The 23,024-nt window shown below is 53.3% G+C and overlaps 2 protein-coding genes across 2 annotated transcripts; one reads left to right on the top strand and one right to left on the bottom strand.

Annotated features, from left to right (window-relative positions):
• Nucleotides 1-2,138: 2,138 nt before the first annotated feature.
• On the top strand, nucleotides 2,139-7,634 carry DUOXA2 (dual oxidase maturation factor 2). Its single transcript, XM_054642188.2, has 6 exons — nucleotides 2,139-2,285; nucleotides 2,613-2,670; nucleotides 4,808-4,942; nucleotides 5,113-5,326; nucleotides 6,871-7,085; nucleotides 7,441-7,634. The coding sequence occupies exons 1-6, from the start codon at nucleotides 2,139-2,141 to the stop codon at nucleotides 7,632-7,634; spliced, it is 963 nt and encodes a 320-aa protein (XP_054498163.1).
• A 2,576-nt stretch (nucleotides 7,635-10,210) lies between these two features.
• Nucleotides 10,211-17,333, bottom strand: LOC129126315 (dual oxidase maturation factor 1). The gene is made up of 7 exons (XM_054642187.2): nucleotides 17,259-17,333; nucleotides 16,502-16,656; nucleotides 15,592-15,649; nucleotides 14,883-15,017; nucleotides 14,499-14,712; nucleotides 11,091-11,305; nucleotides 10,211-10,481 (listed from the first exon to the last, which is right to left on the bottom strand). Exons 2-7 carry the CDS (start codon nucleotides 16,646-16,648, stop codon nucleotides 10,273-10,275), a joined length of 978 nt encoding a protein of 325 aa, XP_054498162.1. The 5' UTR covers nucleotides 16,649-16,656; nucleotides 17,259-17,333; the 3' UTR covers nucleotides 10,211-10,272.
• Between the last annotated feature and the right edge of the window lie 5,691 nt (nucleotides 17,334-23,024).

Raw genomic sequence — 23,024 nt, forward strand, 5'->3', positions numbered from 1 at the left:
TGGAGCAGGAAAGTGGAGATTCTGTAAGGAGAAACTTCTGGGGCTTGGGCAAACTTTCTGCCTCCTTTGTCTTTCCTCCAGATCCAGACTATTTTAAAATATAAGATTAACTTGTCTATTTCTGCTGAACTGCTGATCCTTCCTTGGAGATGTTGCCAGTTTTCCCCTCTCCATATGCTGGGACAGAGGGACCCACAGGTCCCCTCTAAGGTCACAACTTCAGTGTGGAGGATGCTTCCCAAGGTACAACAAGTTCAGTTTCTCCTGCTGTGAGCTTTTCCACTTAAAGCTGCAAAAATGCCAAAGAGCTGCAAAAATGCTGGAAGAGCACTCAAGGGAGAAAGATGGACAGACTGCAAAAGAGTTGCTTCCCTGGAAATTCTCGATAAAACAAGTCCCAGCTTACAGAAATGCAAACATCCATTGGTGTTGGGTGAAAGCAAAATTTAGATTTAACAAGACAGCATTCTCCATGCTATGTTCTGGCTTTTAAAGTTTTAAACTCTGAAGAGTTGTGTTTTGGTGAATATACACTTGGAAATGTTTCCTGCTTCATTGTATCTCATAGGAGATTTGGGCAAAGGTACCAGGAACAAGTGGAATTCAAGCCATTATGATTTAATCTGTCCTAAGTTAAACTACTCATTTATTTCTTTTCTTGCAGCAGCTTTGACTGTTTTGTGGGCACTTTTGCTGGGCTTCAGGAGCATCAGGAATCAGCTGCAGCTCCTGCTTGCCAGGTAAATACACTTGAAGGCTGCCTTTCTCCAGGTTTGGTTTTCCAAGGAATAAACCCAAAGCTGTTACAGCAAAATAACCCCAAAGAAGATTTTTAAGAGAACACGACAGCTCTGTCAGTCTGTAGCAGTCCAGCTAAATTCAGAGCCATTGTAAAATCCCAGTCTCTGTTCCACTCTTTGCTGTTATTATCTGGGTTACTGGACAGAAAATTATTCTCAAACCAAATATTGCTTTAGGTATTGAAAAGCAATTCAGCTGCCTAAACAAACTGTTTTATGATAATTATTGTGATCCCCACTCATCTCCAGGGATTTGGGACCAGCTTTTTGTGACTGAATTGCTCTGGGTTGGATCTTACCCAAAAATATGATTAAAACTGTTTTGGGAAAATGAGAATAAAATCACCTGCTCTGTACAGGAACAGAATAAAATACTGCTTGGGCACGAGTCAGATCAGCTCTGGCATTCCCTGAGTTTAGCAAACTTCCTGGGGCAGTTACATACAGAGAGGTTATTACACAAGCAGAACAAGAGGACTAAGAATATTATCAGTTTTGGTAGAGAAGATCCAACCCAGGCACAGGAATAAGGTGTGTAATTGCTGGAAGTGGAGTGCCAGAGGAAGGTCAAGGTCTTCTGTGTGAATTACACACACCTTTTAATTTTATAGAATTCAGCTTCCTTTAGCCTTGAGATGAGCTCACAGTTTTGAGTGTTCTTTGGACCCTCATGCTGGGAATAGAGGCTGCTTCTGGCCCCTCTCAGACAAGTGCAGGACCAATCCTTCCTCTTCCTCCTCTGTCAGACCAGCAGATCCCGGGGAAAATCTTCTTGGAGGAAATGGGCAGGAATGGGAGAAACGGGCTTTGTTCCACTTGGCACTGCTGGCCCCTGGCTGGGGATCATTTTTGCTATTGTGAAATCCATGTTTTCAGTGGTTCCTTGTAATTTTGAAGGAGAATGCTTCTGCATTCTTTCCCCACGGGGAAGTTCCCCCAGTGGGCTTGGGCCCTTCCACCCCAAAGAGGAGGGAAAGGCCTGGCCCTGTGCAGGCAGGAGCTGCTCGACAGGTTCCTGCTCTGGGGCTGCTCCCCAGGGACAAGGGCTTGTGGCTCTTGGGTGCCACAGCCCCTCGGGCTGCTGAGCCTGCCCCAGGCACCTCCTCTCCTGCACGGAGGGATTTGGGTGGCGTGTCCTCTGCTGGGAGTGCTCTGAGCGCTCTGCCCGCCCGCTCCTGGCAGCGTCACATTTCCTTGTCCCTCTGGGGACCCTTCAGGCGAGCCTCCCTCGGCTGCTTCCTCCAGAGCTGAGCCACCGCAGGCTGGAGGCGTCCAGGCAGGGCACAGCAGGGTCCCCGCTGCCACCGCCTCTCTCCCGCAGGCTCCAGGAGGTGCAGGATGACTCTTTTCGATGGCGTCTACCCCTTCTACCCGCAGCAGAGGAAGGCTGCCGTGTTTGACATCAGCACCATCATAGTCACCGTGGTGTTCCTGACGCTGGCTTGCAGCTTCCTGCTCATCACCCCGGGCATCCGCGGCCGGGCGGTGCGTGACCCGGGGATGGGGGCTCTGGGTGCTGGGACCCCGGGGATGGGGGCTCTGGGTGCTGGGACCCCGGGGATGGGGGCTCTGGGTGCTGGGACCCCGGGGATGGGGGCTCTGGGTGCTGGGACCCCGGGGATGGGGGCTCTGGGTGCCCTGACCCTGGGCATGACCGGCTCTGGGTGCCCTGACCCTGGGTGCCATGACCGGCTCTGGATGCCGGGACCCTCCCGGGCATGGGCGGCTCTGGGTGCCGGGACCCTCCCGGGGGTTCAGGGGGAGGCAGGAGGGCTGTTCCTGCTGCCTCATGTCCCACCTCTCCCCCTGCAGAGGCTGTACTGGACTCTCCGTGTTCTCCTCAGCCTTTTCGTGGGAGTGGTGATCGTCGGTAAGTGCAGGGCAGCTCTGGGGATGGGTGGCTCTGGGCAGCTCTGGGGATGGCTCAGGACAGCCCCCGGGATGGCTCTGGGGAAGGATTGAACCCTGGAGCTGGGGGCACAACCACAGCTGGTTTTGGGGTCTACCTTAGCCTTGCTCTTCAAAGCAGTCCCACAGCTTCCCAAAATGCCTTTCCCTTCCCTTCCTTTCCCCTTCCCTGTGGCTGAGGGTGCTTGGAGGTGCTCGTGGTTACTCCTGGGAGTTTTGCTGGTGTAACTCGAACAGCCCCAGCTCCATCAGGCTGCACAGCCCCATGTTCCTCCAGCTGTGCAGGAGGGTGCACAGGCAGGGTGCAGGAACAACCACAAAGGCTTGGATGAAATGCAAAGAGCAGATTTATTCTCATTATCTCACCCTGCAGGGGACCCTCAGAGCAGCACTGGGTAGAGACAAGGAGGGAACTGGCACCAAGAATCCCCAAACCTGCTGTGTTCACCTGTGTTGCAGGGATTTGTGCAGGTGTAGCTCACTGATGTCCTTTGATCTTCCCTTGTTCAGTAGGTGCTCCACTTCCCCAACACACAAGGCTAGACAGTGCTCACTGTGATCTCTGGGTTTTTCTACACCCCACCTACACATTGGTTGATGTGTTTACAGTCCCCTCACCAGTTTTCCATTATTTCCCCCCACTCTGTGAGCCCTCTTGTGCTGCAGCCAGGTGTGCTTGGAGATTGTGAGGAGCCTTGCAGTGATTTGGAGGGAGCAGGTTGGAATAAAGCACAGGCAGGGCAGAGATTGCAGTGGGGGGGTAAAGACCTCCCAAGGAGCAAGGTCAGAGGAGATGAAGGAGAGGATTTCATTTGGTAAAAAAACAGGAAATCTTCTGTAATAACTGATGGTAGAAACCAGGCAGTGGGATTTCCAACTCAGGGCAACAGGATGGGTAAGAAAAGACCTACTGAGGGGACAGAAGATGCCAGGTGGCAAGAGAAACCAGCCCTGACCCTAAACCAAAGCATCCTTCCTGTTGTGAAGGACAAGATGGATTACAGGACTGCTCAGAGAGGGATGATGAAGGAGAGGGATAATGATGACCTGGAAGATTCAGCTCTGATTTGACCAGGCACCAGAATGAGGTGGCCAGACTGGGACCAGCTGTGGGGCACAGGGACCATCCCAGTGTGTGGGGGTGCCCAGGGTCTGGGAGATGCCACCAGAGCCACCTGAGAACCTGGTGCCAGGCTGGAGGTGGCAGAGGGGTGGAGACCAGGGCTGTGGGACCATGCTCAGCCCTGCAGAGCCACCAGCACCACTCTGGGGCAAAGCTGCAGTCGGGCTCTGCTCGGGCGCAGGGAAGAACAAATTGTTCTGGAGGCAGCGTCAGAGTTTCCGTCTGGCAGCAGCAGGGCACACTCACCCCTGCAGCCAGAAAACATTCCTGTGGAGCTCCCACTGCATCAATGCCCTCACAAGTTGACTCAGCAACTGAACATTTTCTCAGAAAGGTTTTGCTCAGCCTGACATCAAACCATCGGCTTTACCTTCCCCGGTGGAAAATGAAGCCCACCGCAAAGTGGAAGTGCTTCCAAAAAGGATGCCCTGTTCCCCAAAACATATACCAGAAAAACTTCCAATTTTTCTTTTTTACCCAGCTGGAATGACTGCCCAAGCTGTGAAGGCACTTCCCACCCCTCTCCACCTTTCCTTTTGACAATGACTTTTACTATTCACTAACAGTGCAGTTCAGGGAGCTGGATGTGGGAAATGAGACTCACCCCTGTTCCTGTGGCTGACAGACAGGCTCATCTCTGAACCCTGGCTGGTGTGGTGCTTGCCATGGTGGGCAGCTTGCAGGGAAGTTCTGGAGAGGATGTCCAAGGAGGAATCAGATCAGGATGTCCATGCCTGGGGATCAGAGCTCCGCTGTTCCCGGATCCAGGGAGTGGATGCTTAGCAAGGGGAGGACCTGAGTTCTGAAGGGTGTGGGAGCTGGTTGGGGCACGTCCTGGTGGCTGAATCAGCATTCCTGCCCTCCTAACACTCCCTTCCAGTGCCATGGTGGGAATGCTGCCACTCACCTGTGATTCTCCCCTTGAGCACAGCAAAGCCTGGACCTGCTTTAACCCCAGCTTTATTTTTCCTGGCAGTTGTCCAGTTCACAGGGGACTGGCAGAGTGGCTGGGTGCAGGCAAACACCTCCTACAAGTCCTTCAGCCCCGTGCAGGTGAGCGCTGACATCGGGCTGCACATCGGCCTGGCCGGCGTCAACGTCACGCTCAGGGGTGAGTCTGGTGTCCCCATCTGCACCTCTGCAGGGGCCCCAGCAGCTCCACAGCTGCCCTGCAGGGCCCTTGGGGTGTCTGCAGGCCCCTGGGCCCTGCTGTGCCCGTGCTGCTGCCGCTGGCACTGCCCAGGGCTGGCAGAGCAGGAGCTCAGCTGGTGCCTCCCGCAGGAAACCCAGTGGAGCAGATCAACGAGACCATCAACTACAACGAGCACTTTCCCTGGAGCTTTGGGGCAGATTATGACCACAGCTACAGCCAGGGGCTGCAGAAGGGGCTGCCCAGCCCCATCCTGTACGTGGCAGAGAAGTTCAGCTCGCAGAGCCCCTGTGGGGTGCACAGGCAGTACCGCATCGCCGGGCACTACGCCTCAGCCATGCTCTGGTGAGCCCTCCTGTCCTGTCCTGCTGCCACCATGGGGGATGCAGGGGTGTGGGGAGCTTGGCTGCCCTTCCCCACGGCCTTTGGGATGGGTGGGATTGCATCCTGCCAGGAGGGAAGCTGTGTGCATGGAGGGGGCCCTGCCAGGCACTGTAAACACTTTGGGATGAGCAGAGGAGAAATCCTGGTTCCCCCTCCTGGTTCTCCCTGCTGGACAAATCCACGGAGTGGGCACAGGAGAGAGGAACCTGATGCAGGTCCCTGCTGTGGTGTGGTGATGGTGGCAGAAGTCCATCCCCATGGATGGAGTTGAAGCTGCTGCCCTTGGTGGCCCAGAGAGGCCCATGGACACATGAACTCTCCCAGCCCTACCTGTGAGTGGATTTTGTATCTAAGATTGGATCAGGTGGGGAGAAGTTCCTGCTGCTGTTATTGTGGAGCTGATCTCAACTCTTTGGCAAGGTCAGAGATCTGTCAGTGCCCACTGGGGCTGGGGGAGAGCTGGTCCCAGCTGGCAGGGGATGGTCCCTTCCACCACGTGCTGGCCATCAGGAACCATTGCAGGGCTGTTCTCCCTGCTTGGGGTTTGACAGCGTGTGATGGTGTTCACAGGGGTCTTGGGATGAGGGAAGATAAGAGGATCTGAATCCATGTTTCAGAAGGGCTTGATTTATTATTTTATGATATATATTATATTAAAACTATTCTAATAGAATAGAAGAAAGGATTTTATCAGAAGGCTGGCTAAGAATAGAAAAAGAAGGAATGATAACAAAAGCTTGTGGCTCAGACAGAGAGTCCGAGCCAGCTGACTGTGATTGGCCATTAATTAGAAACAACCACATGAGCCCAATCCCAGATGCACCTGTTGCATTCCACAGCAGCAGATAACCATTGGTTACATTTTGTTCCTGAGGCCTCTCAGCTTCTCAGGAGGAAAAATCCTAAAGAAAGGATTTATCATAAAAGATGTCTGTGACAGACAGCAGGGACACAGAAACTAGGGAAGGAGCCTGGCAGTGCCATGGAACAAGAGCTCCTGGTCCATAGCTGAGGCTTGACTCTGTAGCCCAGCTCCTCAGCAAGTGCAGAGCTACTGCACATGATCTTTGCCTGCTCCTGCACTCATCCCTGTCCTGGTGCTGCTCTCAGGGCCCAGGCTGCCCCATGTGTGGAAGGGCAGGGATGCTCCAGATACACTGAGGGGGCTGCCACAGCCTCCTTGAGGCTGGTGCTGTCTGTGGGCTGAGCAATGGGAGGAGGAGATCTGTGTTTGTGCTTCTGGATGGAGCAATGTGAGCCTTGCACGTGCACTTGCTCAGCGTGGGGATTAGGGCTCATTCCTGCCTGCCCACAGAGCTTCTCCACCTCCTGCAGAGCTCTTGGAGCCCAGATTGCTCCCAACACATGGAAATCCTCCCACAGAGCACCCACAGAGCACCCTAATTCATGGCACTCCTCCCACAGAGCACCCTAATCCATGGCACTCCTCCCACAGAGCACCCTAATCCATGACCACTCATCCCTTGGTCTCCTCTTGCCTCCAGGGTCGCCTTTTGCACGTGGGTCATCTCCAACATCCTCCTCTCCATGCCTGCCCTGGTTTATGGAGGATACATGCTCCTGGCCACAGGGGCCTTCATGATCTTCTCTCTGCTCTCCTTCTCCACCGTGAGGAACTCCCCAATGTGCCTGATCCAGATTGGGACCAGCACCCTGCACGTGGCCTATGGGGGATCCTTCTGGCTCATGCTGGCAATTGGTGAGAACATTGGGGTGCCCCAGGAAACATCACTGAGCCCCAGGGCTTCCCCCCCAGCTGGGAAGTGCAGCTCCCCAGAGCCCCAGCCTGGGCCTTGGAATGCAGATCCTGGCAGAGGTGTGGGGAGGGGTGGGAAAAGGACAAACACCATCCTCATCTCAAGGCTTCCATAGCTCCTGAGGTGCAAAGACATTGGGATCACCCTCCTGGGTTTTCAGACCTGTGCCTGGGTTTTAAGGATGCTCAGAACAGCTCATACCATGGAAGGCCACCTTCCCTCTGGCAGGGGACAATGCAAGGGGTGGGGACACTGCTGGGTGACAGGACCCCAGTCAGAGTGTGTGTTTGTTCCCAGGCCTGCTCTGTTTCGTGGCTGGGATCACCATCGTGGCCATGCACCACCTCAATCTGGACCTGCTGAAAACTTTCTTTGATCTCCGTGAGGACAAAGCAGAGGAGGACCAGGAAATGCCTGAGGTGTTCATCAACCCTCACTTTGTGAGCAAGAGCCTGTGTCCTTCTGAGCCCACTGAAATCAACAGTGTCTAGAAGAAAGTCCTCACTCTTTCCCTGAGGATGGACCCAAAAGGGCAGAACAAATTCTCCTTGATGTCCCCAGAGATGCATTTCCCCATCCGGCTGCCTTTGAATCCACCCTGGGATGGGTCCTTGCTGGGAAGTCCTTCCCAGACTGTGTCTCCTGTGATCTGTCCCTCTGGAAGGGGCAGGCTGTGCTGGAGGCTGCCAGAGCAGCTCAGAGACTGGGGCTGCACACCCACCTGGGGACCCTGTCCCAGGAGGAATCCATGTCCTTCCTGCTCCATGTCCTTCCTGCTCCATTCTCCAAGGGTCTGTTCCCACTGAAACTGAGAAACAGCCCATGGCTCACATTTCTGCCTGGGAGCACCTGCCACTCCAAAAGCCTGGGGTTAAACCTGCTCATTTTTTCCCCAAACATGACAATTTTTGGTTTAGGTGTATCCAGGAAAGCCAGGTATGGATGCAGCTTCTGCAGGGTGGATGCTGCAGGAGCTGGAATAAAAAACCTGCCCCAGAAACAAAGACTGAGTAAATGTACCATGGAGTCTGCTGTGGGGGATGTGCTGATTTGATTCTTTTCACCCTCAAATTTGGCCTTTATTAGATGAAACTTGTAACCTAGTGTGGGCCAAAAAGATGCCATAGGAGAGGAGGGAGAGTGGAGAATGAAGTTATCCCTGTCCAGCTGGAGCACACCTGGGCTGACTGGGCAGCAGGGGAGGGAGGGAATCTGTCCCTCTGCCTCACTCAGGTGAGACCCCACCTGCAGAGCTGCCTCCAGAGAAGGACACAGAGCAGCTGCTGCAGAGCCCAGAGGAGGCCATGGAGATGCTCTGAGGGTGGAGCCCCTCTGGAGCCAGGCTGGGAGAGCTGGGGGTTCTCACCTGGACTGGAGAAGGCTCAGGAGAGACCTCACAGCCCTGCCAGGGCCTGAAGGGGCTCCAGGAGAGCTGGAGAGGGACTGGGGACAAGGGATGGAGGGACAGGATGAGGAGGAATAACTCCCACTGCCAGGGATGAATGGGATATTGGGAAGGAATTGTTCCCTGTGAGAGTCACGAGGCCCTGGCACAGGGTGCCCAGAGCAGCTGTGGCTGCCCCATCCATGGAAGTGTTCCAGGCCAGGCTGGATGGGGCTTGGAGCAACCTGGGACAGTGGAAGGTGTCCCTGCCCATGGTAGGGGGTGGAACAAGATGAGCTTTAAGGTCCCTTCCAACCCAAACTATTCTGGGATTCTATATCCAAATGCTGGAAACCTGGGCACCTTCATTCCAATTAATTGTTAATTGTAAACTACATAATTTCAATATTTTGACTTTTCTTCCTGAGATCCTTGCTGGTAAGTTACTCATTTCTGACAGATGATACTTGTGTGTCACTAATGTGGTTTGTTCTGCACAGGAATTATTTTCAATAAAACTTTACTAAAAAACCCCTCTCCTTTGAAACACTGTTCACATTTATGGGGCTGGTTTCTTAAGAAGGCCCATGGGGCACATCTGGAGGTCACTTCTGGCAAGCCCCCAGCAGCAGCCTCCTTCCCATGGGGACCAATGTCTCCTTGGCACATTTCAAGGACACTCACTAAGGAACCTTTGTCCTGAGGAGCCCAGACTGGAGGTGCTGCTCAGCTCTCCCCAGTTGGTTATAGCTGCTCTCCAGGGCACTGTTGCTCCTCCTTTCCCACCTTCTCCTCCTCTCCCTCCCTCCCAGCCTGGTTCCTCCATCACCCTGCTGAATTGTGTTCTCTTTGCCATCCTGCTCTCCCCTCACACTGAGAGGGGATGTGGGGTACAGGGGGAGCACAGCTCCATCTCAGCTTCCTGGCTGATGATGGGGCAGCATCCAGGGGCAGGGGGGATTTTTGAGGGTCTTCAGGGTGAGGGGGCTCTTGTGGGCTCTGCTTTTCCTTTGGTTCATATCTGTGAGTCTGCAGTTACTTGCTTTGTCCCCAGTTTGTTCTGATTTAATCTCTGTACCCTGGGGAGGACTCAGGGTTTGTTGGGATGGACTGAGGGGAAGGGCAGTAAAACAGAAAAAAAATTAAAAAAAAAAAAAAAAGAAAACAACCACAAAAAACTACCCAAAACCCAACAAAAATGGTTGTATTTGAGACACTTTTTCAGATCTGGATATTCTCAATACTTGGTTCTTGCCATGTCCCTTCCCAGCTGGGCTCCTGATGGATTTGGTGAATTCAGGAGCAGCACCTGCAGGTCTTGCCCTGCCTGCTGACTGGGACAGCATCCAAGGGCAGGGGGGATTTTTGAGGGTCTTCAGGGTGAGGGGGATCTTGTAGGCTCTGATTTTCCTTTGGTTCATATCTATGAGTCTGCAGTTACTTGCTTTGTCCCCAGTTTGTCCTGATTTAATCTCTGTGTCCTGGGGAGGACTCAGGGCTTGTTGGGATGGCAGTAACACAGGAAAAAACCCCAAACAAACAAAAACAAAAAAACCAACAACAACAAAAACAACAAAACTAAAAAACACCCAAACCCCAAGAAAAACTGTTGTATTTGAGACACTTTTTCAGATCTGGATATTCTCATCACTTGGTCCTTGCCATGTCCCTTCCCAGCTGGGCTCCTGATGGATTTGGAGGATTCAGGAGCAGCAGCTGCAGGCCCTGCCCTGCCTCCCTGTGCCTCAGAGCTGGGTGGCTGTCCCAGGGCAGAGCTCCCCAAGGGGCACCATGAACCCACCCTGTGCAGAGCAGCTGGGCTGGGCTGGCAGCCAGGACTGGTCCCACTGCTCCTCTTCATTGCTCTTGTCCAGGCTGAAGATGAGCTTCAGCTTCTGTGGCTGCACAGAGTTGAGGATGATGATGGCCAGCCCCAGGAGCAGGCACAGCAGCCCTGCAAACACACAGAGACACCTCTGCAGGAGCTCTGCTGGTCCCAGCTGCACAGCAGGGACCTGTGGCATCACCCAGCAGGCAGGAAAAGGTTTTTTTCTCTTTCCCCACCTCGATTCTGGCATCACTGTGGGCTCCCCAGCACAAAAGAGAGGTCAATGAATGGGGGCAGAGCTGGGGCTGGAGCCCACCATGCACAGGGAAAGGCTGGAGAACCTGGCTCTGTTTAGCCTGAAGAAGAGGAGCACCAGGGGGATTTAGTTACCACCTGCTACTGGGAAAGGGCTGCTCTCCCTGGAGGTGATGGTGTGACATGGAAAATTCTGCTTTGAGCAAAGGGAACAATTGCTGTGTGGAAGAGGAGCAGCTCCTGAAAGGCAGAGGGAATCTCTACCCAGCAGGCAACTTCAAACATTCGATTCTCTGCACTGCTCATCTCTCTCTCCCCAAGCTTGATAATTCTAACCTAAAATCTTCTAACCTAAAGTCTTCTAACCTGAAATTATCATTTTCTGTGACCAGCCATGGGGAAAGAAGGGATGAGGTGCTGTGGGCCATGACCTCTGCAGGGATGGAGGAGGAAAGCCCCAGAAGCAAGCTGAGCACTCACCTGTGGCCAGTGCCAGCCAAAAGGATTCCCCATAGTCTGTTCTCAAGGAAACTGGGCCAAACTGGATGGGGCACCTCAGGCTGTTCCTCGCAGTGGAGAAGAGCAGCAGTGAGGAGAGGATCAGAGTGCCAGTGAGCAGGAGCATCTGGCCACCATAGAGCAGGATGGACATGGAGAAGAGCAGGATGGAAATGAGCCATGTGCAAAAGGCCAGCCTGCAAAAGGAGCACAAAACAGCACAAAACACCAGGCTTGGAGTCTCTGCTCTCCATATCCCAGTGGAGGGATAAAGCCATGGGCAACCTGGTCCAGCTGGCCTTGCTTGAGCAGATAGCTGGACTGCCTGATCTAGAGATCAACCCAAACAACCCAAACAACTGAGTAAAGACATGAGTGCTGGAGCTGTGGGACACATCCTGCTGCAGTGGAGAGGGATCTCCACACCTGGGAATGTTCAACATTGAATTTCCTGAAGCCCCCAAGCATCTTGGTACAGCTTTGGCATCAGCCCTGCTCTGGGTGTGGGCCTGGAGTAGAAATCTCTGGAGGTTCCTGTGAGAGACTAAAATACCTGAAATATATTAGTGTTTAATAGCTCAAACGTTTGGCCATTTGCAGAGGCAGCAGGAGCTTTGCTGGGGCCAGGCTCCCCTCTAGGAGAGGGGAAGGAGGGGTTTGGGGAAAGGAAGGGTTTGGGGGAAGGAAGGGTTTGGGGGTAGGAGGGGTTTGGGGTGTTGACAAGCACTCTGATGTGCATAGGAGGAGAAGCCACTGTAGAAGCTCTGAGTTTTGAGGCAGATGAGAAGCAGACCCTGGAGAGGCAGGGTGTGAAAAGTGCATATTACATGGCTCTAGGCAGATATTTACCATCTGTATTTTGATGTATTGATTAGTAGTGCTGTGTCAACATGTTAATAGTAAGTGTAGTCTAGTAATTAAAAGGTAACTTTTGTGGTTAAAATAAGAACTATGTTAGTGGGAGTTTTTAAGAAAGGAATGAGGCACTCACACCAGATAGCAGCCCCAGGACACCTGAATCCTTCAGAGAAGAAGAATTTATTGCCCTCTTATCAGAAGAAATGAACTTCTTCCTGCCTCGAAGGAGCTGTTAGGATTAGAAGGAAGAAGCTGGCACTGCCCAGCCAGAATCCTGTGTTTGAATGGAATTTATGCATCATGGATGAGGTGTATGAATATGCAACAGGCTGCTGCTTTTAAGGGTTAATCCTCTGTTAATGTGGGGCCTTTTTTGGGCTTATGCTGCCCAGAACAAGGTACCCAGACTGTCCCTAACTCTTTGTTCTTATTGTCTCATATTGTCCTAATTCAATTTGTCCAAATTATTATTACTCTAATTGTATTACTATTTTTATAACCATTTTATTACTATTAAAGTTTTAAAATGTTAAAACCAAGTGCTTGGCGTTTTTCACACGGGGTGGTGTTTGTCCCCATGCCAATGCCCTCCCTCCCACAACAGGCTCAGCTGGAACACTCCCCTCCCTTCCCGGGAAGGTCCCGGGCACACGGGACATTGTTTGTGTTCACACCTCGGCCTGAGGGGCTTTCACCCCTCCCGAGGGGGCACAACGGCTTCAGCACGGGTGTGAGAGGCTGGGTCATGTCCCAGAAGGGGCCACGCACCCCCAAAGCCCCTGAGGCTCTGAGCCCTTCCAGGGAGCAATGCCCCTGATCCACAGCACTGTAAAAGTGGGAAAGTTCCCCTCCCAGGGAAGGTGCCTGGGTGTTCTCATTAAACCTGAACCAGCTCTGGGCTCTCCCCACCTCTGAGAAGGCCAGAAGGGCATCAATGCGGCACTGTCTGGTTCCATGGGTGGTCATATCTTCTTAATCTGCCTCTCTCTCCTCCCAGTCTCCTTTTCTATTTCTTTCTATCTTTGCCTGCATCCTATTTCCTGTGACATAAAATCCATAGGATGGACTTCAGCATATGGCCTCATTTGCACCCTCATTTGGCCTCACCTGCACCCTAATTTGGGCAGAGGATGTCTCCAACAATCAGATTGTAAGAGTTCTGCAAAGTAATTTCTTTCCTCATTCTTGTGATTGTCCACAACTGGTCACCCCCGGGCAGTTCCCAGTGTTCAGAGGGACAATGGCATGGAGGGACAATGGCATGGAGGGACAATGGCATGAGGGACACCTTTGTTTGGAGAACTGCACCATTAGCCATGCCCACACCTGATCCAGCACCTGGAGTGCACCCAGCTGCAGCCCTACCCTGTGCTCAGGGCTTGGATTCAGCTCCCTGGGAAGGTGAGCCTAAGAAATTTTTCTGATTCCAAGGAAAAAAAAACCCTAAAAAATAAGTTTTCATGAACATTTCTGCCTTGAAATACAGGAATGTTTGGGTGGGCATAATTCTTTTTCCTGAACATGAGAAAGGAGATGGGTACAGGGACCTGGAACCTACATTCATGGGGGAATTGCAAGGCTCTCTCTTCCCTGCAGTGCCTTTCCCACCACCTCTGAGACTCGTGGGGGTGCTCTGGGCCCCCACAATCACAGCACACACAAGGGCTCCAAGTTCCATGAGCTCCCTCTCCATGGTCCCTCCCCAGGGAGGACCATCCTGACCATGAGCTCCCCTCAGGCAGGTCTGTGCCCACTTGGACAGGCAAAGGAAGACCCTTCCAGTGGGTCTCAATTTGGACTCTTTATCTTGGTCCTTGGGAGAGATCTGGAGCCATGAGCCCCACAGCTGTGTCTGCCTTCCCTTCAATGAAATTTTCTGACTGCAGTTTTGTACATCAAGGCAGAGGAGTCTGGGGACACGGACAGAAGATGCTGCAGCCCCTCTGCTCTGGTGCCAGGATGGGAGAGCTGGGGGTGCTGAGAGAGGACAGAAGGTTCTGGGGAGACCTCAGAGCCCCTGCCAGTGCCTGGAGGGGCTCCAGGAGAGCTGGAGAGGGACTTTGACCAAGGGCCTGTAGGGACAGGATGAGGAAGAATAACTTCCCACTGCCAGAGGGCAGGGTTGGATGGGATATTGGGGAGGAATTCCTCCCTGTGAGGGTGGTGAGGCCCTGGCACAGGGTGCCCAGAGCAGCTGTGGCTGCCTGTCCTGGCTTTACATGGGAGACATTTAGGGAAGTGATCCTTGGAAGTGTTCCAGGCCAGGTTGGATGGAGCTTGGAACAACCTGGGATCGTGGAAGGTGTCCCTGCCCATGGTGAGGGGTTAGAGCAACATAAGCTTTAAGATCCCACCCAACCCAAATCACTCCATGATCCCACAATTCTGTGAATCTGTGCCAAGCCAGGAAGAACCCCAGAACCCCAGATCCTGCAGAGAGGCTTTGGCACAACCCTACAGTGACAAGGGTGCTCCACAAAGCTCCCACTGGTGCTCCCCAGCTCCCCAGGGCAGGGCAGGGCTGGAACTCACCACAGGGTGAGGGACACGTAGTGCCCGGCGATGCGGTACTGCCTGTGCACCCCACAGGGGCTCTGCGAGCTGAACTTCTCTGCCACGTACAGGATGGGGCTGGGCAGCCCCTTCTGCAGCCCCTGGCTGTAGCTGTGGTCATAATCTGCCCCAAAGCTCCAGGGAAAGTGCTCGTTGTAGTTGATGGTCTCGTTGATCTGCTCCACTGGGTTTCCTGCGGGAGGCACCAGCTGAGCTCCTGCTCTGCCAGCCCTGGGCAGTGCCAGCAGCAGCAGCACGGGCACAGCAGGGCCCAGGGGCCTGCAGACACCCCAAGGGCCCTGCAGGGCAGCTGTGGAGCTGCTGGGGCCCCTGCAGAGGTGCAGATGGGGACACCAGACTCACCCCTGAGCGTGACGTTGACGCCGGCCAGGCCGATGTGCAGCCCGATGTCAGCGCTCACCTGCACGGGGCTGAAGGACTTGTAGGAGGTGTTTGCCTGCACCCAGCCACTCTGCCAGTCTCTGGTGAACTGCACATCTGTGAAGACCTCAGGGGTTAGTCACAGCTGGCAGCAAGATGCCTGGGGAAGCACCTGCCAGGATGGTCACCATGGCCTGAGCATCACCCACCTCATCCCAAATCCAGGACTGGGCTGTTAGCCCCAAGGGGCAGAAGTCCTGGATGTCCTTCCTGTATCCCTGTGTGTCCTTCCTCAAGATCACCCCATGAATGACCCTGAAAGCCCCACTTGTGTTGGTTTCTCCCCAGCCCAGCAGAGATCCTGGCCCTGCTGGCAGTGGGGCTGCTGGGTGGGCACTGTCTGGGCACTGCTTCTCCCCTGAGCCCCTGCCAATGTGCCTGAACTCCCTGGAAGGTGGTGGTGAGCCTTTGGTGACTGCCCTGGAGATGACCACCAGTGTTCAGACCCCAGGCAGATAGATTGGGCTCCACCAATTTCTGGAGCCACCTCCCAGACACAGGACACATGTCCACCTTCCCCATGACCTCATCCCACGGGCTGGGCTTGGCCCTTGACTGATCTCTTCACCCTCTCCCACCTTTCCCCTCCATTTCTTGGCCTCCATGAGCTGCCCAGGACCCCAGCACTCACTGAGGATCACTGCTCCCATGAAGAGCCCCAGCACCAGCCGCAGGAACCAGAGGAGTCTCTGTGAGGGGGGAGAGAGTGGAGGCACAGGGCTCAGCCAGATGTTACCACGGGCACCTCAGCACCAAGCCCATCACTGAGAAAGGTGAAATGGTGAGAAACAGACCTGTCCCTGCCCTGGGGAGTCACCCCATGTGCTGGGTACACCTGTGGCATCCCTGCTGGGGTCAGGGGGAGGCAGCAGGGAGATCCAGGCAGAAAAAGAAAATCATAAAAGAGCACAGTGGAGAAAGTTGTGATGTCCCTTTGCTTGGGGAGGAGGGTGGAAACATTCCCTCTAAGAGTCTTCAGCTGCAATTCCCACCCTTATCCAAACCTCAGAGTGTTTGGATGTGCTGACAGCTGGCCACAGCTGTAGCAAAAAGGAGTGACCAGGCATTTGTAGAGTGTCCCTGGGGGACAGAAGCCCCTCAAGCAGCCCTGCTGCAGAAGCAGGCACAGAGCCAGCCCCTGGTGTGGCTCCCAGCAGGGTCTGTGGGGCACAGGGAGCAGTGCTGGGACATGCCTGGGACGCTCCTCCCTCTTTCACTGAGCTCTCTGGCAAGGTGGGGTGAGATCTTTGAGCCTCACCCTGCTATTCCACTCTGCTGAAAGAATTTCAGCTTGTTCACAGAGAAATCCAGCCAAGATCAGCTCTAGCTGCCTCAGAAACCTGGGGTGGTGGAGTTTGGTGCTCATACTGGGACGGGCTGGAGCTCACTCAGCCCCATGGCATCCCAGAGATCCCAGAGCTCTGGCCATAGCCCCGGGCAGCTTTGCTTGCCGAATCTGTTCTGGAGGCTGGGAAGGAGGAGGAATGTGGGATGCACAGGCAGGGACCAGAGGTCTGAAGTGCCCCTGTCCCTCCACTTACCCTCCTTGCCGGGATGCCCGGCAGGATGATGATGGATGTGGCCAGCATGGACAGGAACACGGTGACAATGACAGCCCGGGTGGTGTCAAAGGGGAAGCAGGCATTGGCTCCGGGGTAGAAGGGGTAGGAGCCATTCCACAGAGTCATCTTGCTGCCTGGGGGGACCCACAGCTGGCAGAAAATCATCTCCACACACGCACCCCATCAGCCTTGCCCACAGAGCTGCGTCCTGCCCCGTGTCCCACTCTGTCCCTGGCAGGGCTGTGTGTGCATCCTGTGCCCCCTGCAATCCCACACGCAGGGATCTCCCACGGGAACCCTTCATCCTGCACAGCCGAACTGCCTTGGAGCCACCAGGGCATTGCTGCAAAGCTCAGGTTGTCCCCAAAGAGGGACAGCAGGGCGTGCTCACTGCCCCTCCTGTGTTCTCCATCCCCAAAATGTGCTCCCAGCCTCGCTGGGTCAGCTCTTTCGGAGCAGCCTGGCCCCGCTGGGTGAATCACGGCACAAACACGGGCTGAGCCCTGCGCAGTTAACCCCTCACCGCCCGGGGAATAACCCGCAGGGGACAGGGACGCTGCCAGTCCCGTGTGCCAGCCCTCAGGGACGGCGCTGGGACACCGCTGGGAGACCAAGCGCTGCCTTTATACCACAGCGCTTCACCAGCTCCTTTTCCTGCTGGGAAAGGGCTGCTCGGAATCCCCCGGGAATGCGGGCAGCAGAAACACCCCGAGCCCTTTCCCCACGCCCAGCCTACCTCCGGTGCCGGGATGGGAGCGCCGGGATGTTCCGGGATGAGCCGGGAAGCGCCGGGATGAGCCGGGATGAGCCGGGATGCTCCGGGATGAGCCAGGAAGCGCCGGGATGCTCCGGGATGAGCCGGGATGAGCCGGGATGAGCCGGGATGCTCCGGGATGAGCCGGGATGCTCCGGGACGAGCCAGGAAGCGCCGGGATGTTCCGGGATGAGCCCTGACGCCGCTTCCCCGCCCGCTCGCACCTCCTGCCAAGGCTGCGGGCGAGCAGCCAGCCTGGTTGTGCTGCTCCCGGTGGTTTCTGGAGTTCCCGCCTCCCAGAGTGCTTGGATCATCCAGCCTAAGAGTGAAAAATGCATGTATTTTATGATTGGCTTTTCGCAAATATTGAAATGAATATTATCTGTGTTCTGTTAGAAAGTTATGCTGTATTAATTTTTTAAGTAGTGTGTTAAATATAGTTTTAGGTTATAAAAATTGCTAAAATAGAAACGATGCTATGTAGGATATTTTTTTAAAGAAAGGACTTGCAGAGAGATAGCAGCCACAGGACACCTGAATCTTTCAGAGAAAAAGAATTTGTTGCCCTCTTATCAGAAGAAATGAACTTCTTCCTGCCTCGAAGGCGCTGTTAGGATTCAGAAGAAGAAGTTGATGATGACCAGACAGAATCCTGTGTTTGAATGGAATTTATGCATCATGGATGAGGTGTATGAATATGCAACAGGCTGTTGCTTTTAAGGGTTAATCCTCTGTTAACGTGCGGCCTTTTTCAGGCTCATGCTGCCCAGAAAAAGTACCCTGACATCCCTAACTCTTTGTCTTTATTATCTCATATTGTCCTAATTCAAATTATCCAAATTATTATTACTCTAATTGCATTACTATTTTTATAACCATTTTATTACTATTAAACTTTTAGCATTTGAAAACCAAGTGGTTGGCGTTTTTCACACTAAGCCGGAGCTCCCACGCTCCTGTGAGGGCACCAAAGGGATCCACGGGTGGGCACAGCCCTGGGAAGGGTCGGCTTCACCTCCTGGAGTTTTCTTGGACAGCAGTAAAAAGTCCATTTCCACATGGCATGAAGAGCCTGGAGCTGCCAGGCCCCTCTGGTGGGACCAGAGGTGTCCAAGCCCCCATGGGCACCCCTGGTGGGGTTCCCAGCTGGGATCACCCAGCCCGGCTGTGCCTGCCTGGCCTCCTGCTGGCCCTGGCTCCATCCCTGAGAAGGTCCTGGCAAGGTCTCTAGAGGTGCTCCCAGCCCCATCGTGCAGAAAATGCTGGGGTTTGTAACCTGGCCATGGCATGGAGATCATGGCAATTCAAGCTTTTGGGGTTTGCTCCTCTACTCTGGCATTTCAGGTGGCTGAAGAAGGTTGTATTGATACTGAGAAGGACCAGCGTGGCAGAAACACTCCCCTGACCCATGTTTGGGGTCTCCCCTCTGAAACTGATGGAAATATCCATCCCCTGGATTTTTCTTGTTTGCATCCCAGTGAATGGGCTGGCTGGGTACCACCCCCTTGGCAGAGGGAGGTAAAAATGAGTTTTCACTCATGCCCAATAGGAAATAAAGGCATTTTTTGGGCAAAAACTTTGCCATTTCCCTTCAAATCCCCAACTGGTCCGACCCAGTCCGAGCTCTGAATCCCTCCCCTGGAGCTGTTTGCAGAAATCAAAGGGTGGGAAAGGTGATGGGGATGGGGAATGCATGTGCAGAGAGGTGCTGGGAGCTGTCTGGTGGGGATGGGCACCAGCTCCAGCTCTGACAGCCTCTGCAAAGCGGAGGGAGACACAAAATTGCTCACAGCAAATGGAGCCAATCCTTAGGGGTGATCACAGGGACACCCCTGGGGCTTGGGACCTGTTGGAAAGGTGGAACCACCTCTCCCTGCAGTGTGGGAGGGGATAACTGAGGGGGTGGCAGGAGGAAATTAATTCAGATGGGGAAGGTGCAACCATGTGAAGGGTGGGATGAGGGCCTAAAGCATCCCTCATTGCACCCCCTGGAGCTGGGAGAGGCAGCAGAGCTGAGCCCTGCCCTGGCTTGGACAAAGCAAGGTGTGGAGTTTGCCTTGGGTGGGTTTGGGGCTGCTCAGACAAACATCACAAATGTCCTTTGGGGAGATATCCTGTTCCCAAAAATGCAAACAAGGGGGAGGGAACCCCCCTCTTTCTCTAAAGGTGACCAGCACCACAAGGTTTGTGTGCTCCCAGAAATGCTCTGGTTCTCTCATGTGTCCCCAGAGGGATGGAAAGGGGCCATGGCTGTGGCAGTGGGATGCTCCCCTTCCTGGAGTGCTGATGGGATCATACCCTGGGAAATGTGAGAAAACTGCCTGATTTACCCCTCACCCAGCACTCTGCATGTAGGAAGAGGCTATTATTACAGCTGGGGGTTTGTGTTTTTCTCCTTTTTTTAATTTTACATTTTCTGAGTATTTCTGCAGGCAGTAAAGGTGTAAAAGGATTTCATCACACAGTTTCCAGGGAACACTGCACATTTTCCAGGGAGTTTCTTCTGCCAGTGTCAGCACCCTGCCCTTGCTGGGGCAGCCCTCTTGCTTGGGAAGTTTCTCTGGAGAGATGGAGCCCCAGATTAGGGATGAGTCACTGGATCCAGGTCACTAGGGAGGTGGGGGCAGCTCCCAGCACCTCTTGTGCAAGACAATGTGAGTGCTGGATCAGCCACCCCTCTCAGGGCTGGGAAGTGAGGAAAGAGTGGGGGCATGCCTGGGCAGGGAGGGCATCCTGGGCATGGACAGGGAGCATTTCTGCCTGACCCATGGGAGCCAGAATGATGGATGTGTGCTTGTGTCCAGGAGTCACCCTGCCCCAGAGCTGTCCCCATCACCCCTCTGCCCTGCCAGGGACAGTGCTGCAGGTGGGGCTGAGCTGGGGATCTGCTGTGGGGAAGCCCATCCTGTGGATGGATCCTTGCCCAGGAATCTGCCATGATGGAGCAGCTTGAAGGGAATGACAGCAGGGAAAAGGAAAGAAAAAAGAGAAGAGAGGAGAAGAGGGAGGGAGGAAGGAAAAGGAAGGAAGGAAGGAAGGAAGGAAGGAAGGAAGGAAGGAAGGAAGGAAGGAAGGAAGGAAGGAAGGAAGGAAGGAAGGAAGGAAGGAAGGAAGGAAGGAAGGAAGGAAGGAAGGAAGGAAGGAAGGAAGGAAGGAAGGAAGGAAGGAAGGAAGGAAGGAAGGAAGGAAGGAAGGAAGGAAGGAAGGAAGGAAGGAAGGAAGGAAGGAAGGAAGGAAGGAAGGAAGGAAGGAAGGAAGGAAGGAAGGAAGGAAGGAAGGAAGGAAGGAAGGAAGGAAGGAAGGAAGGAAGGAAGGAAGGAAGGCCCCTCTGGTCAGTTCCACCTTGATGAGCAGAGGTTGCTGTGGCCTTGGTCTGGCTCTAGGTGTATTTACAACAAGGATCTGTTTTTCCTGCCCTATTTGGAAGTTACACATTTTGAGAGAAGGAGAAGCTGTTGCTACCCACTGACCAGTGGATTTCAGATCTTGTGATGGAGACAGCTCAGGTGAAAGCACTGCCAGGAGATGGAGGCAGAGCCCAGCAGGAGCCACAAACCATCCCTGTGGGAGCTGAACCAGGAGGGGTTTCAGCCACACTGAGGAAATCCTCATCCAGAAATTGTGCTGAGAGCTCAGCCCCCTGCCCCTTCCAAGAGCCCCTGTGCAGGAGGGGAACAAGGCTGTGGCCATGGTCCAGACCTTCTGTGGCACATGACAGGAAGAGCATCTTGCTTTGGGTACTTGAGCATCTCTACTTCTAGTCCCAAACTGTCACATCCATATTTTCTGAAAAATTTCTTCATCCAGGACTTTTCTCCTGGGAAGCTGAGGAGCCTCCGAGAAAAAGGAGAACAATAATTATCTTATTTGCTTCTCCTGTGTTGTGCTCACATGTGGAATGTGTTTGGAGATTGTTTATCCAACAAGTGATTGTTTCATTGGTTTTCTGCGAATTGTTTTCACTCTTTGGCCAATCAGGGCCAAGCTGTGTCAGGACTCTGGAGAGAGTCAGGAGTTTTCATTGTTATCTTTTTAGCCTTCTGTAAGTATCCTTTCTGTATTCTTTAGTATAATTTAGTTCTGTATTCTTTAATATAATATAGTATCATAAAATAATAAATTAGCCTTCTGAGAACATGGAGTCAGATTCATCAATCCTTCCTCCTGCCACGGGGCACCCCACAAATGCAATCCCAAGCAGCTCCTTCCAGCTCCTGCCATGTTCCAGTTCCCATGGGTTCTCAGAGATGCAGGGGACAGGGACCCAGCTGTCCCACTGCCCTCCCAAATATTTCCATCCATCCCAGACCTCTGTGTTTGACCCCATGGACTCTGAGCCCCGTGTCTGAGTGGGGAAGGGGCTGGGGCTGCTCCCATTCCTTCTCCTGCTCCTTCCTGGGGTTACCCAGCCTGGATGAGGGGCTGCAGGTGCAGCTGTGCTCTGCTGCTGACAGAGCCCAGGTGCCCCTTCCAGGCTGCCCCAGTCCCAGCTCTCAGCAGGGATCAGGAGAGGGTCCTGAGCTGATCCCTGGGAGCTGGGAGGAGAGGGGAAGAACCTCACCTCCCATCTTGGATCTCTCACAGCTGTTTCCTCTCCATCAGAGAGCATTTGCTTGCTCCCACACTGCCCCTCCAGGCTCATCCCTCTGTCACAGACATCTTTCATGAAAAATCCTTTCCTTAGGATTTTTCCTCCTGAGAAGCTGAGAGGCCTCAGGAACAAAATGTAACCAATGGTTATCTGCTGCTGTGGAATGCAACAGGTGCATCTGGGATTGGGCTCATGTGGTTGTTCCTAATTAATGGCCAATCACAGCCCAGCTGGCTCAGACTCTCTGTCCCAGACACAAGCCTTTGTTATTCATTCATTTTCTTTTCTATTCTTAGCCAGCCTTCTGATGAAATCCTTTCTTCTATTCTTTTAGTATAGTTTTAATATAATATATATCATAAAATAATAAATCAGCTTTCTGAAACATTGAGTCAGACCCTCATCTCTTCACTCATCCTCGGACCCCTGTGAACACCATCACACATCCCAGAGCATCTCCCTCACCCAACAGAGCTCCTCTGCCCTGGGGTGGGTCTCAGGAAGGGCATTAGCTGTGGGATCCATCATTTATTTGTGGAGTTTCACTGTCCCAGTTTGGGGAACCTTGTCCCCACAGATAGCAGCCCTTCCTGCCAGTTTGATGTAACCATCAGGGAGGTGAACTTTTCCCAGCTTTGCTGGGGCTTGTTGGTGATGCACTGTGTGGTAATCATCACTTTCATCCTTGGCTGCAGCTTAGAGAGCTTTCTTCTGTAATCCCTGGCATTAGAGGCCAATTTTAAGCAACAAACATTTTTCCATGGAAACTCCTCTGTGTTATATCTCCCTGCCAGCCTTGGAATCCCTTCACACCAGCTCCTGAGCTTCCAGAGCTCAGATCAGCAGAGTGAACTTTGTGCTGGAAGATATCCAAGGCAGATTTGGGGTTGGCCAGGTCTCCTATGCATGTTCTCTACCAGCTCTGGGTGTCACAAAACCTTTATGGAGGCAAATGTCAGGAGGAAATGCCCTGGAATGAGTGTTTCCCCTAAGGAGAAAGGGCTTCAGTAACTCAATTTATCTTCTGCCAATAAGAGAAATGGATACCAGGGATTAAAGGGGAAAACAAAACAAAAACCAAACCAAACCAAATCAAAACAAACAAACAAAAAAACCCCAACAACAACAACAACAACAACAAAACACCAGCAAAACTG

Source organism: Agelaius phoeniceus, chromosome 13 (genome assembly GCF_051311805.1).
Source record: "Agelaius phoeniceus isolate bAgePho1 chromosome 13, bAgePho1.hap1, whole genome shotgun sequence".
In the NCBI taxonomy this organism is placed as follows: domain Eukaryota; kingdom Metazoa; phylum Chordata; class Aves; order Passeriformes; family Icteridae; genus Agelaius; species Agelaius phoeniceus.